The following is a 20,836-nucleotide window of genomic DNA, read 5'->3' as shown; positions in this document are numbered from 1 at the left end:
CAAGGCTTGAGGAGGATCAAAGGGGAAGCCTGGCAGGCCGGGACCGGGGTGAAATGAGATGAGAATCTAGGGTTTGTTGCAACTTTGGGAAGAGGATCCCCGTTCCTACTGCATATGCTCTAGGGTTGGGGAACCGGCTAGACCTGAGCACTTGGGAACGCAGAGGAAATGCTACCTCATTGTTGAGTGTCTCGGAAATACATCCTTTACTCCCCACCCTGCCAAAGCCAGTGTCCTAATGGATAAGATCAGTTCCTGCCCTCAAGGAGTTAAGAGTCTGGTGAAGTTAACAGCCGTGTATAAATAGATGATTAAGAAACAATGTAGTAGGGCTTCCCTGGTGGCTCAGTGGTTAAGAATCCACCTGCCAATGCAGGGGACACGGGTTAGAGCTCTGGTCCAGGAAGATTTCACGTGCTGTGGAGCAGCTAAGCCCATGGGCCACAACTACTGAGGCTGCGCTCTAGAGCCCATGCTCTGCAGCAAGAGAAGCCACGGCAATGAGAAGCCCGCGCACTGCAACGAAGAGTAGCCCCCCTTCTCCAAAAGCCCGCCAGCAGCAACAAAGACCCAACGCAAACAAAAATAAATAAAATTAATTTATTTTAAAAAAGATACAATGTACTAAATTACACAAACCTAGAGGTGGCTGGAGGAATGTTTCAGAAAGTCAACTCCAGTAGCAGGTTGACTACTGGAGAAGGCTTAAGAATAAGCCTGTGGTTGCTCAGGATTTGTTGATTCACAGGATTGTGGGGAGGATGGTAAGGGAAAGGGAGGAGTTGAGGATGAATTCTGGAAGCCATCAGAGATGTAGGAGGTAAACTGGTGTCATAATGGCAAAGGAAGTATAAGAGGATTGGTCAATAGTGTCAGATCCCAGAGAAAGGTTGAGTAAGATCAAGATCAAACAGCATCTCAAGAGGCTGAAATTCTCAAGGGTCCTGAGGGAGAAGTTTCCACTAAGAGTGGATACAGAAGAGGTTCTCCGAGGAGTCTAAGATGTTTCAAATGGAAACAGGCCAACAGTCCCACTTCCCAAGAAGTGCGTCAGGAAGAAGCCACGTCTTTGGACAAAGGAGAATTCTCAGGACAACTTGGGTCCCGTTCTGTTGGTACACCTAGCACAGTGGGACCAACCAGTCTTCCTGAGGGAAAAGAAGCCTGGGGATGGGCACCCTATGAATATGGTATGCAAGAAGAGATTTCCTTATCCATCTCAGCTTACCCTTCACCAGAGGACACACATGGGAGAGACACCCTTTAAATGAAATATCTGTTCCAAAGGGTTTATGCAGCCTTCGGACCTGCAGGTTCACCAGCGAATCCACACAGGAGAGAAGCCATACTGCTGTGATCTCTGCCCCAAGAAGTTCACCCACGACTCCACGCTGCACGCTCACAAGAGGATCCACACCAAGGAGAAGCCTTTCCGATGTGAGCACTGTGACAAAGTCTTTAGCCACAGCGGGAACCTCAACATTCACTGACACACTCACTCTGTGCTCAAACCCTACTTGTGTCCTGAGTGTCACAGTGCCTTCCGTCAGCTGGGGACTTTCAAATGCCACCAGAAAACACATTCCAAGTGACTTTCCCAGGACCCTGCACGCAGGTCCAAGTCCCTTCTGCTCCAAGAAGGGAATTCAGGATGATTTGTCACCTCCGTGATACAAAGGATGGATGACATGTGAAGAACTTAGGAGGATACTGGAACCCAATGGGGTTCCATCCACATGTATTAAAAGGATCTTTGAGGGCTTCCCTGGTGGCGCAGTGGTTGAGAGTCCACCTGCCGTTGCAGGGGACACAGGTTTGTGCCCTGGTCTGGGAAGATCCCACATGCCACGGAGCGGCTAGGCCTGTGAGCCATGGCCGCTGAGCCTGTGCATCTGGAGCCTGTGCTCCACAATGGGAGAGGCCACAACAGTGAGAGGCCCGCGTACCACAAGAAAAAAAAAAAGGATCTTTGAGTGATGACTTATCTTTCCCTTTGGATTTTGTTTTCTACTTTAGTATAGCCTATGTTTTTTAAAATAAGTTTTTGTTTGTGTTCTTCTTTCAACAATGCATGTTGTAGTGGTTTTAAATACTTCATCATGAAACTTAGGCTGCTGCTGATTGTCTTCCTTTTAGGCATGATTTCATTGTAAAATAGGATGCTCCTGGCATGGCAGCCAGATAAAATATAGGAAAACCAGTGAAATTTAAACTTCAAATAAACAAATGCATTTTTTGTCAAAAAAAACAAAAGATCAAACAACCTCACCTATATTCTGCAGTTAAGAGGTTACAGATGATCTTTGCAGGAAAGTTTCAGAAGAATGGAAGGAACGTTATAGCAGGTTGAAGAGCAAGAGGTATGGAAGTAAAGGCAACAAAATTTAGGCTCCTGGCTATCTTACAGAAGTAATATTTGGCATTCAATGACAAATGACGATTTCAAGGTAATGCAGAGTGGAAGGCATGCCAACCATTATTTGCTGGGGGAAAAGCCTAGGAGGAAAGCACGTTTATTTGTGGATGGATATTTGTGTCTGTATGGATGCTGACCCAGGCAGGATACCAGATGTATTTACCCATTCCCAAGACCTCAAGGAGCACGATAGCCATGAGGCCTGGAGCTTGCCTGCTACTGTGTAAAGGAGGCATATCTTGTTTGGACTCACCCCACCATCCTCCCAGTCCTTGGTTCCTCTGAGAGGCAGGGGACAGAGCCACATAATAATTTAGAACTATCAAATGGGAACTTCCATCCTTGTGAATTCAGGTACCTAGTACATTCTTTGTTTTTTTTTTTGGCTGTGTTGGGTCTTCACTGCTGCGCGCAGGCGTTCTCTAGTTGCAGCGAGTGAGGGACTACCTTCATTGCAGTGCTCGGACTTCTCATTGCGGTGGCTTCTCTTGCTGCAGAGCAGGGGTTCTAGAGTGCAGTCTCAGGAGTTATGGTGCACGGGCTTAGTTGCTCTGTGGCATGTGGGAACTTCCTGAACCAGGGCTCAAACCTGTGTCCCCTGTATTGGCAGGCGGATTCTTAACCACTACACCACCAGGGAAGTCCGTCTTTTTTTTTTTTTTTTATTTGGCTGTGCCAGGTCTTAGCGGCGGCACATGGGATCTTCGTTGCTGTGTGCAGGATCTCTAGTTGTGGCATGCGAACTAGCATGTGAACTCCTGCAGCATGTGGGATACATTTCCCCAGCCAGGGATCGAACCCAGGCCCCCTGCATTGGCGGCGTGGAGTCTTAGCCACTGGACCATCAGGGAAGTTCTCCTAGTATACTCTTGCAAGCTGTTTTAAAGATGTAGAACTGGGCAATTTCAGGTTTAGGACTAGGAAATATAATCAAACATTTAAAAAATATTTTCTTGTCTCTCTAGGGAATAGAAATACCTTATAGGGACTTCCTTGGCGGTCCAGTGGTTAAGACTTCACTTTCCAGTGCAGGGGTGTGGGTTCGATCCCTGGTCGGGGAGCTAGGATCCCACATGCCTCACGGCCAAAAAACCGAAGCATAAAACAGGAGCAATATTGTAACAAATTCAATAAAGACTTTAAAAATGGTCCACATCAGACTTCCCTAGTGGCTCACTGGTTAAGAATCCGCCTGCCAATGCAGGGGACATGGGTTCGAGCTCTGGTCCAGGAAGATCCCACATGCCGCGAAGCAACTAAGCCTGTGCACCACAACTACTGAGCCCGCGCTCTAGAGCCTGTGAGCCACAACAAGTGAGCCCACGTGCCACAACTACTGAAGCCCGCATGCCTAGAGCCCATTCTCTAAAACAAGAGAAGCCACCACAATGAGAAGCCCACACACCGCAATGAAGAGTAGCCTCCGCTCGCCACAGCTAAAGAAAGCCTGTGCACAGCAACAAAGACCCAACGCAGCCAAACATAAATTAATTAATTAATTAATTTAAAAACAATGGTCCACATCAAAAAAAACCTTATAACATGTAAATCTAATATTCACCTCTCAGATTTTCAGGAAAGTAGAATGTACAAAGTAGAAGACTGCCTCAAGATGAAGGAAAGGAGAAAGTTAGGCAGGGAATGCAAGGAAGAGAATGCAAGGTCTGGAAGGAGGAGATTGCCACCAACCAATTCACTGATGCTTTTCTTTTTTCTTTTTTTCTTTTTGGCCACACCACACGGCATGTGGGATCTTAGTTCCCCAACCAGGGATCAAACCTGTGCCCCCTGCAGTGGAAGCATGGAGTCCTAACCACTGGACCACCAGGGAAGTCCCCAATCCATTGATTCTAAATGCAAGAATATTGTTAATAACTGAAAGTGCGGCAAGCCAGTGTCCAAGTGTTTTATACAGAGCAGTGGAGGTGGAGACAAGGATGAACTCTTAACAGCACAGATGGGAAGCAAGCAAGCTGTTGGTTTGGTACTTATGACTGAAACCTTGAACCTCTCTCTTCTGTCTGCTCTGCTGCTCACTCCTCTGTAGGGTGAAAGTTAGGAATGGATCTCCAGTCTGCAAGGATTGGTGGGGGGAGAGCATCTGGTTTTGGAGAGATGAAAATGTGAGGCTACTTTGTCGTTGCTTCAAGCTTGGTGGGAGTAGAACAAACAGGACAAAAAACACTGGAACGTGGGTTTTGTGTAGGATGTGTTGGAACAGGTGTGGCAGCACCAAACACTCCAGGGCTACATGAATCACATGTAGTAATTCAGCCAGCAGCCACTACATATCCCCATAAGCCCGTCTGAGCCAGTTTTATAATCCTATCACTCCCTTCTGCAACCTTCCCCACAACCCTCAAACCTCAGTGCCTACAGTTCCACAGAGTGGACTCCTTCCTAAACACTCCACCCATAGCTCCCAGCAGTGGGCCGAGTTTGATGCAGAACATAATGACCATTCATTGATCATTCAATAAACGGTTAAGTACATGTTATGGGGAGGGTAGTTGACAGGACGTTACTCCCCAAGCAGGCGCGGAAGGTAAATCCCTGTAAACACTTCTCAAAGGGTGCTTGCGTAGACTACCCGACCACAGTGACTGCGTTACTGCCACCATGGCACCACCCGGATCGATCCAAGGTTCAGCTCACCTTCCTGGAGCAAGCTCTTGCACCAGACGCCACGCCCACTTCCCTCGCACCTCCCCTGACGGAAGCGGAAGCGGCGTGTGAGCCGCTTGGACGTCTGGCTCTCCGGCTCCCGAAGGCGCCATCCTTCGCTGTGCTCTGTGCTTGTTGGTTTTCTGTCACCATGGCGCTGGCAGTCTTGCGGGTCCTGGAGCCCTTCCCGACGGAGACACCCCCATTGGCGGTGCTGCTGCCGCCCGGGGGCCCGTGGCCTGCGGCGGGGCTGGGCCTGGTGCTGGCGCTGCGGCCTGCCGGGGAGAGCCCGGCAGGGCCGGCGCTGCTAGTGGCCGCCCTGGAGGGACCGGGCGCGGGCACCGAAGAGCAGGGGCCGGGGCCTCCGCAGCTGCTGGTGAGCCGCGCGCTGTTGCGGCTCCTGGCCCTGGGCTCCGGGGCATGGGTGCGGGCGCGGCCGGTGCGGCGGCCCCCGGCGCTGGGCTGGGCGCTGCTCGGCACCTCGTCTGGGCCCGGGCTCGGACCGAGAGTCGGGCCGTTGCTGGTGAGGCGCGGAGAGACCCTGCCAGTACCCGGACCGCGGGTGCTGGAGACGCGGCCGGCGTTACAAGGGCTACTGGGCCCAGGGACGCGACTAGCTGTGACTGAGCTCCGTGGGCGGGCCAAACTGGGTCCGGAGACTGAGGACAGCAGCCGGCCCCCACCCCCGCCGGTGGTGTCCTCCTTCGCGGCCTCTGGCACAGTCCGGCGACTCCGGGGAGTTCTGGGAGGGACTGGAGATGCATTGGGGGTGAGCCGGAGCTGTCTCCGTAGCCTCAGCCTCTTCCAGGGCGAATGGGTGTGGGTGACCCGGGCTGGAGAGTCATCGAACACTTCCCAGCCACACTTGGCCACGGTGCAGGTCCTAGAGCCTCGCTGGGACGTCTGTGAAAGGCTGGGACCCAGCTCTGGGCAGCTGGGAGAGCCCCTCGCTGACGGACTGGCCCTCGTGCCTGCTACTCTGGCTTTTAATCTCGGCTGTGATCCCCTGGAGGTGGGAGAGCTTAAAATTCAGGTAGGATACCAGACTGAGGTCAGGAATGCTTCCTCGTCTTTGTCCCCTCTTCTTTGTCTTAACTGAATTAGAAGATCAGAGCTGTAGAATTTAGGTCCCTTACTCCTTTAGATCTTGGACTTTTCACTTAATGCCTCTTAGCCTTGTTTACCCATTCTCTACAATTAAAAACATGTTGGTGGTGCATGGGAAGGGCTTTCACGATTTGGGTGAAAGGTGAAGATTACAGACAAATTACCACTTGTATATATTACTCTACTAAATCTAGTCAGTTGTTTGCTGAATTGCTGCAGTGTATCCAGTATTGTACTGGGTAGTATGGAGGATGATACCCCCAACTTTTGCTCATGCTATCCTTGACTTCAAGTTCCTTCCTATTCTTTTAGCCTCGGTTAAAATCCTACCATGCTTTCCTTGAAGGCCCATCTAAAGGTGGCGCTATCTTCTCAAAGCCTTATATAATCTCACCACCACAAATTTAACATTACTTCTTCTTACTATAGCATTTTGCATTGTACCTTTCAGAGAGCATTTATTTTATTGTGTTGTTATGATCATGTAATCTGTCTAAGGCTCAACTGTACATTGTAAATTCCTTGAAGGGAAGGGCTCCTTATTATCTTTAGTGCTTGGTGTTTAAGTTTAATATTTTATTAAATATATCCAGGAGGAGTTTTTGGTTTCTGCCTTTAAGAAGTTTACTTCAAGAAGGTAATTATTTTGGGGGTACAAATATAGTCTTCTTTTTAATTAAGGTGTATGGTTTAGGCCTGCGCTCTCCAGTATGGAAGCCACTAGCCCCTTGGTGGCACTTTAAATCAAGTGAAAGTAATGCAGTAAAAAATTCAGTTCGTTAATTGCTTTAGGCATATGTTGAGTGTTCAACATCCACATGTTAATATAGAACAATTCTATCACTGTAGAAAGTTATATTAGGTAATGCTGGCATAGCCAGTTAGTGCTATGGGATGTCAAAAAGAGATATAAGATACGCACGATTGGGAGTTAGGTGTGGATTTCCTTCTGAATGGAGGGAAAATACTGGATTACTCAGACTGGAGCTCATTCAGCTAACGCAGCCCTTTCAGCTTCATTGTGATCATATCCTTTAACTACAGCCTGAATTCAGAGTGTCCCCACTAATGTCCAATTAATATTCCCAGTGGCTGCCTGGTGTCACTCAAATGACTTGTGGGCATTAAATGTCTTTACTGTTTCACTGGCTCTGGGCCAGTATAAAGGTATTACGGAATGGTTATCTTTCCTGGTGAACTTTTTGGAGGGAGAGTCAGAAAAGTCAGAGTCAGAAATCTCTTCCTGGTGCCCATTAGAAGGAGAGGTTTCTGTTTTCTCAGGAAGATATAGGTATTCAGCTCTGCTACCTTAGGTCTCCTCTCCCACAAGCCTTATGGTTATGGAAAGGATAAAGGATGGAAGCAGAAATATTGATTGCTAAGGGATTGGGTAGAGCCTGACTCCTTGGGAGAAGGTTATAAGGTGGTGGTTATTTCTCTAATAGAGATACTTGGAGGGCTCCAGCACCCCTGAAGACAAAGGAAGCTGCTCAGTGCTGCCTGGGCCTCCGTTTGCCAAAGAGTTACACATCGAAATTGTGTCCTCTCCTCACTACAGCACTAATGGAACGTATGACCATGTTCTTTACCGGCACTTTCAGACACCCAGGTTAGCTGCGTCCCCATTTCAGGAGGATAGCATCTTACCCTCATTGCTCTCCTCCTATCCCATGCCTTAGATTCAGGTACCACAGAGCATCTGATTTTAAAAGGCCACAGTTTAAGGCAATATTATGGCTAGAAGCCTCTTGCTGTGTCAGGCGGACAATAGAAGAGTAATCTGGACCAGGAGGTGAATCCAGCCATCCTAAACTGAGAAACCACTTTCATTTGGGAAGACCCCAAAGCAGCCGGGATCCTGCTTTGCCTCCCTCTGGTCTCTGATCCCCTCTCTAGCCTCTCTGCCATTTCCTGCAGCTCTTTCTAGGTCAGACTTGTTCTCTGTACAACTGCTTGGGATCTCTGGGTGGGCAGGAGGCCCCTAAGAAATAGTCTGCATGTTGGGGTTAGCTGTGCGGGCACGTGTCAGGCCCATGCTCTTGACTCCCATCGTGAGCTGACCAGGGCCACTGCTGTGTTACAGGGCAGTCCAGGAAGGGGATGTTCTGTGTGTGCCAACAGTCGGACAAGTAGAGATCCTGGAAGGAAGCCCAGAGAAACTGCCCAGGTACGCAGCTGCCTCCTTTCCTACAGCTGGGATTCTTAACCTGGGTGCAGGAGTCCTCAAGTTGAATGGAATAATTTTGTGCATAAGAACATTTTGTTGTTGTCACGCATATTTCTGGACAGAAGGCACATACCTTCTTCAGGTTCTCAAATAGGCGTGTGACTGAAAAAAGAATTAAGAACCACAGCCTGCTAGCTTTTGGGGGTGTTTATCCTCAAATCGATCGGTGGTCCTAGATAAAGTAAAGCATTTAGAACAGTTTAATGGCCTAGACCAAGGTGAGATTCCTTGCTTTCCATTCTTAACCAGTGTTGCTTAGGCCACACCTCCCATACACTCAGCAGGGGGAGACCCAGGCCCTGATTTCTACCCTAATGGATGGAATGTGCACATGCTGCTTTCAATCCTGTCTCCCAAGGCAGGGGAGGGAGGGATTTCTGCTGTCCTTGGGAGGCCTTCCCTCTTTACTTATCCTCAATAGAATGAGAAATAGAGCATAACTGAGCTAGGGACCCAAAACAAGGAGTCCAACCTTTCTCCTCCTCCTGTTGACTCTGACTACAGAAGTTGCATGTAAAATGGTGAGGTGAAGAATTCAGAGACCACTTGGCCTAATGTGAAGGGGGAAGAATGTGTACCTCCACACCCCAGGACTGATTTCCTGTAGGGATTTACTAGAAGGAGAAGACAGCTGGTAGGTACACTAACCCAACTTTCCAGGAAATCTCATTGAGGTGGTGGGACCCGCCTGCAGGAACTTGGGCATAAGAGCCATAGTGCCCAAGGTTCCGGGCCGAGCCAGCCTGGGCCCTCTGCCAAGAGAGGGACACCTTGTCTGGAGCGCCTGATTCGTCCTTGGTCGGTATTCAGAGCTGGGTTCTGGCCAGCACTCTTGTCTCCCCAGTCTCAGTCAGGGCTGTGGTACCTAGAGGAAGGGGCTGGAAGTGCCCCATGTAATCCCACTTGGCGCTGCAGGGCACCTCTTTGAGCTTTCCCAGTTCAAATCTACAACTGGGGCCTGGTGGAGAATGCCAGGCTGCTATCCATCACTTCCTACTCTGTATCCCATCTTAAATATAGCAAATGTCTATGAGCTAGCTTTCTGTAGGAAAACTGCAGAATGCCCACCCTTTGTACTTTGAAAGGAAAACAGGCACTAGGCCCTCCTGAGGCAGACTGGCAAGCCCATCCTGTTCCTGGACCTCTGCCATTCCAGCCCCCTGGAGACCTGTCTCCCTCCTCTGAGTGCTGAGCACATGGTTCTTCCCCCCTGAGCAGGTCCTGGAAAGCAGGGTTGGGATGGACAGGTGGGTCCAAGGACAGAGATGAGTGCTTTAGCCCCACTTCTTGGACTTGGTAAGGGAAGCCCTGCAGGGAGGCTTCTGTGATCCCTGGCAAGGAAGTCCACTATAGCCCCTTCAGACTCCCCAGCGTTCTGCTTTCCCACGCCAGGCCTATGGGTTCCAGCTCCACTGTTTCCCATCTGGCTCTTGGGAACGCAACCCGGTGTTCCTCAGCAGTGTCCAGATATGTTCCAGAGGTCTGGCCCGTGTGCTCACTGAGGTGGTCCCTCCACTCTCCGTGGAAGGGGGTGGGCATGTCTCCCTCCCCCTCCCCGCCTCAGTGCTGTTCCTCCTTGGATTCCACTGCCTGCTGTATGCACTCTGACAGGATGTTCAGCCTGACTGAGTCTAGGTTATGGACCCACCCATCATTTATTTATTTATTTATTTCCATCATTTATTTATAATGAATAACAGTAGGACCGTTTTCCTTATGTTCTAGTTTTTACCACAATCACTGCCTATGGTTACGTGAGTTTCATAATACTAACCTGGTATGCTTCCCCCTCCACCTGAAAGCATTCCCACCCCCACCCTCCTGTGCTGCCAGAGGGAGCAGTTCTGTGACTGTGAGGCGCTGAGCAAAGGAATTTGCACCCTGATTGGACCTTAAAGAGGCCCAGGTTCTGTCATTGCTGTTCTGCCTGAGGATTAGAGATGGGAGTAGTTCATTTCTTTATCTGGAAAATTGGACTTGTGACTGCTATCTGCTACCCGCCCCCTTAGTAGGCTGAGTAACCCTAACTCACTCTGACACTAGCCAGTGACTGCACAGCCCTGGTTATGGCCGGGAGCTTTCGAAAAATACAAATGCGTGAGTCCCACCCCAGACCTATTGGAGCAGCAGGGTGAGGCTGGGACCTGTGCAGTCTTTATTTTTTTCCAAAGGAAGGAAAATGTTAATTTTTAAATTGAGATATAATTCACATACCATAAAATTCATGCTTTTTTTTTTTTTTTTTTTTTTTTTTTTTTGCGGTACGCGGGCCTCCCACCGCTGTGGCCTCTCCCGTTGCGGAGCACAGGCTCCGGACGCGCAGGCCCAGCGGCCATGGCTCACGGGCCCAGCCGCTCCGCGGCATGTGGGATCCTCCCGCACCGGGGCACGAACCCGTGTCCCCTTCATCGGCAAGCGGACTCTCAACAACTGCGCCACCAGGGAAGCCCAAAATTCATGCTTTTAAAGTGTACAATTCGGTGGCTCTTAGTATATTCTCAAGGTTGTGCCATCAACATCACTAATTCCAGAACATGTTCATCGCCCCAGAAAGAAACCCCTCCCCATTAGCAGTCACTCCCTGTTCCCTCCTTCCCTCAGCTCCTGGCAGCCACTAATCTACTGAATGGAATCATACAGTATTTGAGAGATGTTGATTTTTTTTTTTAAGTTTCACAGATAATTCTAATGTGCAGCCAAAACAGAGTCATTAATCATTAAATGTCATTGTGAAGGGACCTGCCCGCAGTTAGGGTTTGTGGATGCCTGAATAAGAGCCAAGGGACTCTTTCCTCGGAGGTTTTGGGTGGCCTTGGTGGGTACGTATTTGAGGGAGAGACTGTTCCGAAGCCAGTGAAAACAGTCAGATGGTCACTGCTTGGTGCAGGGGTGGCTTCTCCCATTGGAGTGGGTGGGCAGGCCTTTTACCTGAAGAAACACACCCTCAGGTGATGTTGTCATGAGGGATGCGGAGGACAGGCACAGTTCCTGCACTCAAAATGCATGTGATCCAGTCAGGGAGATAAGAAAGACCATCTGCTTTCCTTTTCCTCCACGTTCCCCACTTCCTCCCCACCTCCGCCATGTCTAGGGACATGTATTTATGCTGCTCTTGAGTTTGTCCCTGCAGTGGACCTCTGACTGAGACAGCCACCTTGCCCTTGGGGAGGGGTGTGTGTGCTCTGGATCTGGGGTTCATTGGGCCTCTTTCCTGCAGGTGGCGGGAGATGTTTTTTAAAGTGAAGAAAACAGTTGGGGAAGCTCCGGATGGGCCAACCAGGGCCTACGTAGCTGACACCACCCACACCTCCTTGTACTTGGTGAGGCCCTAGCGGTGGGGGTAGACTTGGGGAAAGGAGCAGAAAGAACTTCTAGAGAACAGACTTGTGGTTGCCAAGGGGGAAGGAGGGTGGGGGAGGGATGGACTGGGAGTTTGGTATTAGCAGATGCAAACTATTATATATAGAATGGATAAACAACAAAGTCCTACTATATAGCACAGGGAACTATATTCAGTGTCCTGGGATAAACCATAATGGAAAAGAATATGAAAAATAATGTGTATGTTTATATAACTGAATCACTTTGCTGTACAGTAGAAATTAACACAACATTGTAAGTTAACCATAAAATAAATTAAAAAAAAAAAAAACTTCTAGAAACTAAAGCTTCCTCCCACCTTTCACAGGTGGGTTCTACCCTGAGCCTTGTTCCAAGGCTCCCTTCAGGTGAATCCACCCCCTGGAGCAGCTTGTCTCCTCCAGGCCTGGAGGGCTTGGTGACTGAGCTCTGTGCTGCCCTGAAGCCTCGCCTCCAGCCAGGGTGAGTGAGGCCTCTGTGTGAGAAAAGCCTGCTGAGAACGTCCCTGGAGGAGCGGCAGGCCAGACAAGTAGTTCCTAATGCCCTGTTCAGAGTGGAAGAATTAGGTGGACCTCCCTCCAACTGTTAGGCCCAGGCCACTAGCCCATGTCCTTTCTGTAAGCAAATTCCCAGGCTCCTTTCCTGGGATAACCACGGTCCTCCAGGGTCAGCTATGGAGGAAGAATCTCCACTGGGGACAACTGTCTCTGAGACTGCCATTCCCCTTGGGGAGCCCACTAGCCATCCTGACCTTCACCATCCTGTACCTGAAAGACACAGGTCCTCATACCAGTGGCCTAAGTGTAGCCACACACGCCTCCCTAATTCCGCCCAGTACAATCCAAACCAGACAGAATAGCCAAGACTTTCTTGATGACAAAAGAGAATTAGTCTCAGCTGCTGGATATGCTCCATGCCCCTGCCAGAGTACCAAGGTGGTGTGGGAAATATGGCCTCACCATGTGGCGACAGCCCCGAGGGTTGGGGAGGGGGTTTGCTTCAAGGATAGTGTCTGCTTTCTGGATCCAAGGGGCCCTGTGTCACTGGGGACTCTCACATTTGGGCAGAATGGAGGAAACAAACGTCTCTTCTCTGGTTGCAGGGGTGCCCTGCTGACAGGAACAGGCAGTGTCCTTCTACGGGGCCCCCCGGGCAGTGGGAAGACCACTGCAGTCGCTGCCGCCTGCAGCTGCCTCGGGCTCCACTTACTGAAGGTGAGGGTCCCTGGAGAGTAGATCCCAACCACGTCTCCTCCCCAGCCCAGATTCTCCCTCTCCCCCTGGCTACAAGCCTGACCCTGCCACCTCAGCCTAGTGGGCCAGTGGGTCAGGCATAGTCCCGTGATGCTGAGCTACTGAGAGATGCTTTCAAGAAGGAGGATGCTCCAAGGTTTTGGTGGACAGTCCAGGAAATGAGGTTAGGGTAAAGAAGAGTTAGGACTTGGCCAGTGTTACCTTCCTCCCCCATCCCTGCCCTCCAAAAAGAGATGGCCTGTACCTTCTAGTGACTCCTCCCTCCATTCTCCTGCCCCAGTCACCCCTGCTCCCTTGCTCACAGGCCCATCGGGACCCCCTCCCCAGGTGCCCTGCTCCAGCCTCTGTGCAGACAGTAGCGGGGCTGTGGAGACAAAACTGCAGGCCACTTTCTCCCGGGCCGGGCGCTGCCGGCCTGTGGTTCTGTTGCTGACAGCTGTGGACCTGCTGGGCCGGGACCGTGATGGGTTAGGCGAGGATGCCCGTGTGGTGGCCACACTGCGTCGCCTCCTCCTGGATGAAGACCCCCTCCCCAGGTATCATCCAGCGCTGGGCCTGGAAGGGGGTAGGGTCCAGCCCTCTCTTCACCACCCCCTCAGTGGCTTCTTAGACGTCTGCTGCCCATCTGGCTGCTCTCCAGGCAGCCCTGAGCTGAGGGGCATGGGGGTACCCAGAGGGAGGAGGATGCAGTCCCTGGTATTTCTTGGGGGACACTAAAGCACAGCCTCTGCCCTCACTGAGCGCCCTGTGTAGGGGGGATGCCCCATCCAGGAAGCTTTGGGGCGCCCATCTCCCTGTCCCATCCCAGCCCTACCCTCCTCCCTGCCCTCCTGCACCAGCCTCAGGACGAGGCAGTGCTCAGGGGCTGCCGGCCACCTTCTTGCCCTGAGTGCTGCCCACTCCCTGTCTGCAGCTGCCCTCCCCTGATGGTCGTGGCCACCACAAGCCGGGCCCAGGACCTGCCTGTGGATGTGCAGACAGCGTTTCCTCACGAGCTGGAGGTGCCTGTGCTGTCAGAGGGGCAGCGGCTCAGCATCCTGCGGGCCCTCACTGCCCACCTCCCACTGGGCCAAGAGGTGAACCTGGCGCAGCTGGCACGGCGGTGTGCAGTGAGTACCCAGGCAGGATACGGGCCGCCCTGCACTCTTTGCCGGGGGTACTCAGTCCTGCTGCCATGCAAGTGTGCAAGTGAGGGTAGAAAACCCGAGGCATCAGTGATGGGCCTCTGCTCCAGCCAGGGGTCCAGCCCCGCAAGGGTTCCTGCCTACTGTGACCTGCTCACGTGTCCTCTCCTGTGGTTCCCCAGGGCTTTGTGGTAGGGGATCTCTATGCCCTTTTGACCCACAGCAGCCGGGCAGCCTGCACCAGGATCAAGAACTTGGGGTAAAGAAATTGGGCACAGGAGGGGCAAGGCGGCAAGAGGCGGTATGGGTGGGTAGGGGCTGGTGAGGAAGGGAGGAGGGTGAGGGCCCTTATGGGGAGGAGACCTCAGGTTCGGTCCTCCAGAGGCCTCCCTGGATTTTCCTTTGCAGCTGGGCAGGTGGCTTGAGTGCGGAGGATGAGGGGGAGCTGTGTGCTGCTGGCTTTCCTCTCCTGGCTGAGGACTTTGGGCAGGCGCTGGAGCAGCTGCAGTCAGCTCACTCCCAGGCCGTCGGAGCCCCCAAGGTAGACACTCCAGGTCCTTGGAGGTGGGACCGGAGCTCCCTCCACCAGCACGTGTCCAACTGTGCCCTTTCCATCTCCTAGATCCCCCTGGTGTCCTGGCACGATGTGGGCGGGCTGCAGGAGGTGAAGAAGGAGATTCTGGAGACTATTCAGCTCCCTCTAGAGCACCCTGAGCTGCCGAGCCTGGGCCTGAGGCGCTCCGGCCTTCTGCTCCACGGGCCCCCTGGCACGGGCAAGACCCTCCTGGCCAAGGCAGTGGCCACTGAGTGCAGCCTCACCTTCCTCAGGTGGCGAGGGGGCCTGGCAGGGAGGGTGGGTGGATTGGGGGCAGCGGCAGGGGGCAGGAGGTGTGTTGTGTGTTTTCTGCGTCTGAGGAGTCTCACCCTCTCCCATCCCCTCCCTCAGCGTGAAGGGGCCCGAGCTGATCAACATGTACGTGGGCCAAAGCGAGGAGAATGTACGGCAAGGTGAGTGGGGGGTGGGGGCAGGGCTTCTGGCCCCCTGAGCCGCCCCTACCCTCAGGCTGCTCGCGGTCACTGCTAGTCTTCCTCTCCCCAGGTCAGGTTCCTGCTGGGTGGGGCCTCTTACCTGAAGTGCTAGTGATGAGTTGTCAACATGGGTTTCCCTCCCCATCTCCTGACTTCAAACCTACCCTGGGCTTCCCTGTCCTGTGGGCCCTTCTCTCTCCTAAGTGTTTGCCAGGGCCAGGGCCGCAGCTCCATGCATCATCTTCTTTGATGAACTGGACTCCTTGGCCCCAAGCCGGGGGCGAAGTGGAGACTCTGGAGGTGTGATGGACAGGTGGGGGTCTGAGCCAGAATGGAATCTGGGGTCCAGGACAGAGGGATGTGAGACAGGTTGCACTAGTCTTCGGAGCCGAAGAGCTCCTGCCCTACTGGTTCTGCGATAGTGTAACAGAAGCTAAAAGGGGCCGTGGAATTGGGTGTGGGGCATTGAGGAGATGGGGGCCTGTGTGGAGGGGTACACAGAGCACAACCGGGCAGGGGGCCCTGTGGAGACAGCCTGCACGGAACACCACAGGCAGGGCAGAGGCTGAGGATGGACCAGGCACTCTCTCACCTTCACTTCCTCCTTCACAGGGTGGTGTCTCAGCTCCTGGCCGAGCTGGACGGGCTTCACAGCACTCAGGATGTGTTTGTGATTGGAGCCACCAACAGACCAGACCTCCTGGACCCTGCCCTTCTGAGGCCCGGCAGGTGTGCACCCCGTACCTTTCACCTCCGCCAGGCCCATTTGGGCCTGTCCCTTGACCCCCATCCGGTGCCTCTCCACCCTCATGCCAGGCACCCTGGCACTCACGCCCAGCTGTCTCCTTAAAGGTTTGACAAGTTGGTGTTTGTAGGAGTGAGCGAGGACCGCGCCTCCCAGCTGCGTGTTCTGAGCGCCATCACGCGCAAGTATGCCCTGTTAGAGGGAGACCCCCACAGGGCTTGGGCCTCGGGATGGTTAGGGGATAAGTGCAGAGTGCACAGTAAGCTGGTCAGGGATGCCTTCTGACAGAGTAGGGGGTGCCAGGTAAGTCTCTTTGTTTCCTGTATCCCCACAACAGATTCAGGCTCGAGCCCTCTGTGAGCCTGGTGGACGTGCTGGACCACTGCCCACCCCAGCTGACGGGCGCAGACCTCTACTCCCTATGCTCCGATGCCATGACAGCTGCCCTCAAACGCAGGGTTCGGGACCTGGAGGAAGGTGAGCCACTCACCAGCCCCAGAGGTCAGCCAAGGACCTAGTGGGCACCAGGCCTGGTTCTGGATTTCAGAGGAGGGACTGTTGACCCCTGGGGGACTCTGGGCAAGAAGGTGCCTACCAGGGTGCTCCCCTGCTTGGGCAGAGACCACAGCCTCCGTGCCCCAGCTGGCCTCCCCCCCTTGTCACCCCCAGGCCTGGAGCCCGGGAGCTCGGCACTGCTGCTCACCACGGAGGACCTGCTACAGGCTGCAGCCCGGCTACAGCCCTCGGTGAGCGAGCACGAGCTGCTCCGGTACAAGAGCATCCAGCGCAAGTTTGCTGCCTGCTAGGAGCCTCCTGCAGCCCGGGACCCTGCCTGCAGGGGCTAAAGGTATCTCCACAGAGACCTGAGAGAGCAAAGGCTCTTTCTCAGGCCAGTGCCACCGACCCACCTGAACTCTGTCTACCTCCAGGCACTCCCTTGAGTGCCGAGTGGCATCAGGAGCCCCGAGAGAGCTCAGGAGGCATCCTCTTCCCACCTGTCCGCCCTCCAGGCCAGCTGCAGGACTAAGGCCCCTCTGCTCAGGAGGAAGGATCAGGTCCTGAGGGAGCCCCATCTGTGGCTGAAAATAAAGCATATGCCGCCCCCTGCTGGTGTTGTGGTCTAAAAGGTTGGCATGGAGAAGAGCAAGCCGGTGGCGGAGTAAACTCGGGAGGGCAGGGCGGGCACCGCAGGAGCCTGATCCTTCTGATACAAACACAAGGTACACAGAACCTGAAAACGGCAGGAACTATATTGTTCAGCCTTCCATCTGCCTGAACCCAAATCCCTGTCCCCCAGCTGCAGTCTGCCCCTCCCCACACCCGCAAGATCTGCGCTGGAGGGGGCTGGGCTTGGTGTGGGGCTGCTGGTACCTCCTCCCCAGACAGAGCCTGGCAGCGCCTGGGCAGAGGGCTGTGGGAGCTGAGGGCTTGTTCAGTCTGTCTTCTTGAGCACGTGGATGAAGTAGCAGGGAATGTAGGCCTGGCCCGTCTTGTAAGGCTTGAAGTCACCCAGGACGCTGTGTTGGCACTTGCCCCCGAAGGCTGTTTGAAGCAGCTCCGTAAAGGATGCCAGACAGTGAGGGTAGTAGGAGAGCCGGAACTTACTGCAACAGAGCCCCTGGCCAACCATGAGGACTGGTGGTCTCAGCACCCTCACCCCACCCCCCCCACCCCCCCTGCCTTGCCAGGTGGGTACCTCAGGTCAGGAGAACCGCTCTGGCCAGTCCCTGGCACCTGCACCGTGTAATCCAGGGTCACCATGTGGGCCTTGTTGTTCACCGTCAGCACTGATGTTGTGATGTCCTTGGTCAGGTCACTCTGCAGGTGGTGGTTAGCTGCGTTAGCCTCTGCAACTACCGATGGAACCTGGACCCCGGTACCACACCTCCCTCTCTGGGCGGCCCCTCCCCCAGGGGCCCCACCTTATAGTAGATGTTCTTCCCTGGCGGTGCGCAGCCTGTGCTGAGGATGTGGTCGTAGTTGCGATGATCGATGACCAGCACACCCCCTGACCTCACCATGCTCGCGATGTTCTTCAGGGCCAGCCGGTGCTCACTCTGGTCCCCTGAAGTCCGCCGGCCAGGGACAGAGAGGCTGCGTCTGCTCAGGGCCCCCCAGCACCAGTCTCCCTCCCATCTTTCTCCTCCCCAGGGGCATGGAAAGGATATAGTTCAAAGCAGTGTCCACGCCCAAGGCCACATCCTCTCTCACCTTTGCAGTCTGGCAAGTGGGCAAAACTGTTTCCAAGGCAGATGACAGCATCGAAGCCACCCCGTGGTGGCTGGGGCACATCTTTGTCCAGAGTCATCCAGTTGGCTTCTTCAATGACTGAGGGCCGGGAAGGGGAAGAGGGATCAGGGTGGCACCATGGTACCAGCAGTACCCACCTCCACCAAGTGGAGTCCTGCCTCAGTTTCCCCTTTAAGACACACACAGGGACTCCCCATCCAGTCAGGGGGAGGGGATCATTATGGACATGGAGGGTGAAGGGGAAGAGGGGCCCAGGGAGGAGGAAGCCATGGTTGGGAAGAAAGGCTCTGTGCTTAGCGGGTTTTTATTTGGGGGAAAGACAAGACACTATAAACATAATTAAAACTAGCCCCTCGTACTCAATACCTCATTCTGGTGCCTAAGCCTCCCTTTTCAGGGAAATGACAGTGGTTTTACTGTCTCCCTTGAGGAAAACAAAACACCCACCACAGGAGCTAAAGGAGCTCAGGGCAGAGAGAACCGTGTCCTTGGTGGCTGGGCTGAGGGCGCCTGGCTGGACCCACGTACCCCACTTGTCAAAGGCAGGCTCGTGCCGCCGGTTCCAGCGCTCTTTAAGCGCATACTTCAGCATCTTGTCACTGGCATCCACGCTTGTCACACTGAAGCCCTCTTCCACCAGCATGATGGAGTCCACCCTGGGCAGGACCAGGGATGACAGGCAGAGAGGGGCAGTCAGGGGGGCCTGGGAAGGCAAGGAGGAGACCCTGTGCTGGACACTTCTGCCTCCTCTATATCCTGTCCCCAGCCTCTCTCCACTGACCTCAATTGACCTGGCAAATCTGTTACTGAGAACCCGGTAGCAACTTTTCTTTTTTGTTTTAGCACCGAGTCAGGTATTCTACAAAGGTGCATTAATCCTTATGGCAATCCAGTAAGGTAGATGGTGTTATCCCGATTTGAGAGATGGGGCAAACTGAGGCTCCTGGAAGTTAGGTAACTTGAGCACAGGAGGTAGTATAGCATGATTTCTTTTGTTTTTGTTTTTGGCTGCGCCACAAGGCTCGTGAGATCTCAGTTCCCCCAACAGGGGTTGAACCCCGGGCCCTCGGCAGTGAAAGTGCGAAACCCTAACCACTAGGCCACCAGGGAACTCCCAGCATGGTGGTTCAGAGCACAGGTCAGACCCTAAACAACCTGGGTCCGCATCGTCTCTCCACCTTTACCTCTCTGAGGCCAAATTTCTACAGCTGTAAATGGATATCCCTTCTTACCTCATGGGGTTTTGTGAGGATTTTAAAAACTGGTGTATCAAAAGCACCTGGCACAGTACTTTGGCCGAGGCACATGTCGAACAAGTGTTAACGCTGCAGCGCTGGAGCCCGAACAGAGCTTAGGTCGGTGTGGCCCCAAAGCCCGGCCTTTGCGCCGCCCTCCTGAACCCGCCTTCCCCACCCGATGTGCCCACACCCTCGCTCTCACCCTGGGTCTCCTGGGCCCCGTCCTGCCATCGTCGGCCTCGCCCTGCCTGTTCTGCCTGGGCAAACACTCATTCCTGGCCCTGGCGTCGCGCCCCCGCCCCGCTCAGGGTCGGCGGAGGAGGCTGCCCTGACGTGCCCGGCCGTGGTCCTGCGATCAAGCTGCCCGGGCCGAGCCAACTCCGTCGCCCCAATGCCCCGGGTCGCCACTCACCCCGGTTCCCCACCACCCGCTCCCCGCTCCCCGCTCCCGCTCACTCCGGTCCCCTGGCCCCTGCCCGGGCTCACCCAGTGCCACAGGCCACGTCAAGCACCCGCTGGCAGCCGTGCTGGCGCAGCAGCCCGAGCAGCCAGGCCTTGTACTCGTCGGTGCGGCTGCGGGTGTCCCCGATGTAGAGTTGCCACACGCGCGCCGCCTCTCCGTCCGCGTACTGGTCCGGGAGCCCTTCAGCCGCCACCCCTAGGGAGCGGGTCCGGTACACGCTGTCCACCATTCTGCGACGTCCCTTGCTCCGCTGCCACCGGCTCCGCGTTTATAATACGGCCCCTGCAAAAGCTCCGGCTGCCCCACCTGCCCAATGGCAGGTGAGCGTGGGGACACGCCCCTGCTGGGCTCCGGGCCCGGGGCCGCGGCTGCTCGGGCCGCGGGGAGGGCGCTGCCTGGCAATCCTGGACAAGCCCTTCTCGCCCGCCTGAAGATCCGGCCCTCTGGCCGATCCCTCGGCGAGAAGGGACCCTCCCAGACCCCTGCCCACTTAACCCAGGTCGCAGGAGGGCCCAGGAAGGGCCAGGAGAAAGGGGAGAAGTGAGAGTGCCCGCTCCACCCCCGCCCCAAGCTGGAAAGAAACTTTTAAGTCCACAGAGATGGGCGCCCAGGGCCGGACCCTCCCTAGCAGGGAAAAAAAGGTATTCGAGTATCTAAAGAAGGACTGTCCAGGGACTTCCCTGGTGGCCCAGTGGTAAAGAATCCCCCTTACAATTCAGGGGACGCGGCTTCGATCCCTGGTCAGGGAAATAAGATCCCACCTGCTGCAGAGCAACTAAGCCCACCACTACTGAGCTCGCGGGCCTCAACTAGAGACCGCTTGCTGCAAACTACAGAGCCCACACGTTCTGGAACCCGCACGCCACAACTAGAGAAGAGAAAACCTGCACGCCACAACCAGAGAGAAGCCCACACGCCACAACGAAAGACCCCGCATGCCTCAACAAAGATCCTGCGTGC

At 54.2% G+C, this 20,836-nt stretch overlaps 2 protein-coding genes and 1 pseudogene across 4 annotated transcripts; 2 read left to right on the top strand and 1 right to left on the bottom strand.

Moving 5' to 3' along the window:
• The first annotated feature begins 788 nt into the window (after positions 1-788).
• Positions 789-1,592, top strand: LOC136129632 (zinc finger and SCAN domain-containing protein 5B-like; annotated as a pseudogene).
• Positions 1,593-5,167: 3,575 nt separating this feature from the next.
• Positions 5,168-16,991, top strand: PEX6 (peroxisomal biogenesis factor 6). 2 transcript variants are annotated; one of them, XM_065885169.1, is made up of 17 exons: positions 5,168-6,113; positions 7,633-7,796; positions 8,271-8,354; positions 11,632-11,734; positions 12,103-12,236; positions 12,877-12,988; positions 13,355-13,563; positions 13,941-14,136; positions 14,334-14,410; positions 14,560-14,692; positions 14,774-14,979; positions 15,098-15,159; positions 15,385-15,493; positions 15,793-15,909; positions 16,033-16,110; positions 16,263-16,402; positions 16,595-16,991. In XM_065885169.1, the coding sequence occupies exons 1-17, from the start codon at positions 5,232-5,234 to the stop codon at positions 16,729-16,731; spliced, it is 2,943 nt and encodes a 980-aa protein (XP_065741241.1). In that variant the 5' UTR covers positions 5,168-5,231; the 3' UTR covers positions 16,732-16,991. The 2 variants fall into 2 exon arrangements, with proteins under 2 accessions (XP_065741241.1, XP_065741242.1); XM_065885170.1 differs by having other exon boundaries at positions 5,232-5,849; positions 16,595-16,731.
• Positions 16,992-17,149: 158 nt separating this feature from the next.
• Positions 17,150-20,105, bottom strand: GNMT (glycine N-methyltransferase). 2 transcript variants are annotated; one of them, XM_065884771.1, is made up of 6 exons: positions 19,900-20,105; positions 18,704-18,831; positions 18,137-18,253; positions 17,848-17,990; positions 17,622-17,743; positions 17,150-17,529 (listed from the first exon to the last, which is right to left on the bottom strand). In XM_065884771.1, exons 1-6 carry the CDS (start codon positions 20,103-20,105, stop codon positions 17,358-17,360), a joined length of 888 nt encoding a protein of 295 aa, XP_065740843.1. In that variant the 3' UTR covers positions 17,150-17,357. The 2 variants fall into 2 exon arrangements, with proteins under 2 accessions (XP_065740843.1, XP_065740842.1); XM_065884770.1 differs by having other exon boundaries at positions 17,358-17,529; positions 17,848-17,933.
• Between the last annotated feature and the right edge of the window lie 731 nt (positions 20,106-20,836).

Source organism: Phocoena phocoena, chromosome 10 (genome assembly GCF_963924675.1).
Source record: "Phocoena phocoena chromosome 10, mPhoPho1.1, whole genome shotgun sequence".
In the NCBI taxonomy this organism is placed as follows: Eukaryota; Metazoa; Chordata; class Mammalia; order Artiodactyla; family Phocoenidae; genus Phocoena; species Phocoena phocoena.
This window is presented reverse-complemented; position numbering and strand designations above follow the sequence as displayed.

Excerpts from the sequence above, each read along its gene's own strand:
- PEX6 (XM_065885169.1), top strand. The coding sequence starts at position 5,232 with ATGGCGCTGGCAGTCTTGCGGGTCCTGGAGCCCTTCCCGACGGAGACA. Across the intron at positions 7,797-8,270 it reads CGGCACTTTCAGACACCCAG|GGCAGTCCAGGAAGGGGATG; the intron begins GTTAGCTGCGTC and ends GCTGTGTTACAG. Across the intron at positions 11,735-12,102 it reads CCCACACCTCCTTGTACTTG|GTGGGTTCTACCCTGAGCCT; the intron begins GTGAGGCCCTAG and ends CACCTTTCACAG.
- GNMT (XM_065884771.1), bottom strand. The coding sequence starts at position 20,105 with ATGGTGGACAGCGTGTACCGGACCCGCTCCCTAGGGGTGGCGGCTGAA. Across the intron at positions 17,744-17,847 it reads GGAAGAACATCTACTATAAG|AGTGACCTGACCAAGGACAT; the intron begins GTGGGGCCCCTG and ends CACCACCTGCAG. Across the intron at positions 17,530-17,621 it reads AGCGGTTCTCCTGACCTGAG|TAAGTTCCGGCTCTCCTACT; the intron begins GTACCCACCTGG and ends GCTCTGTTGCAG.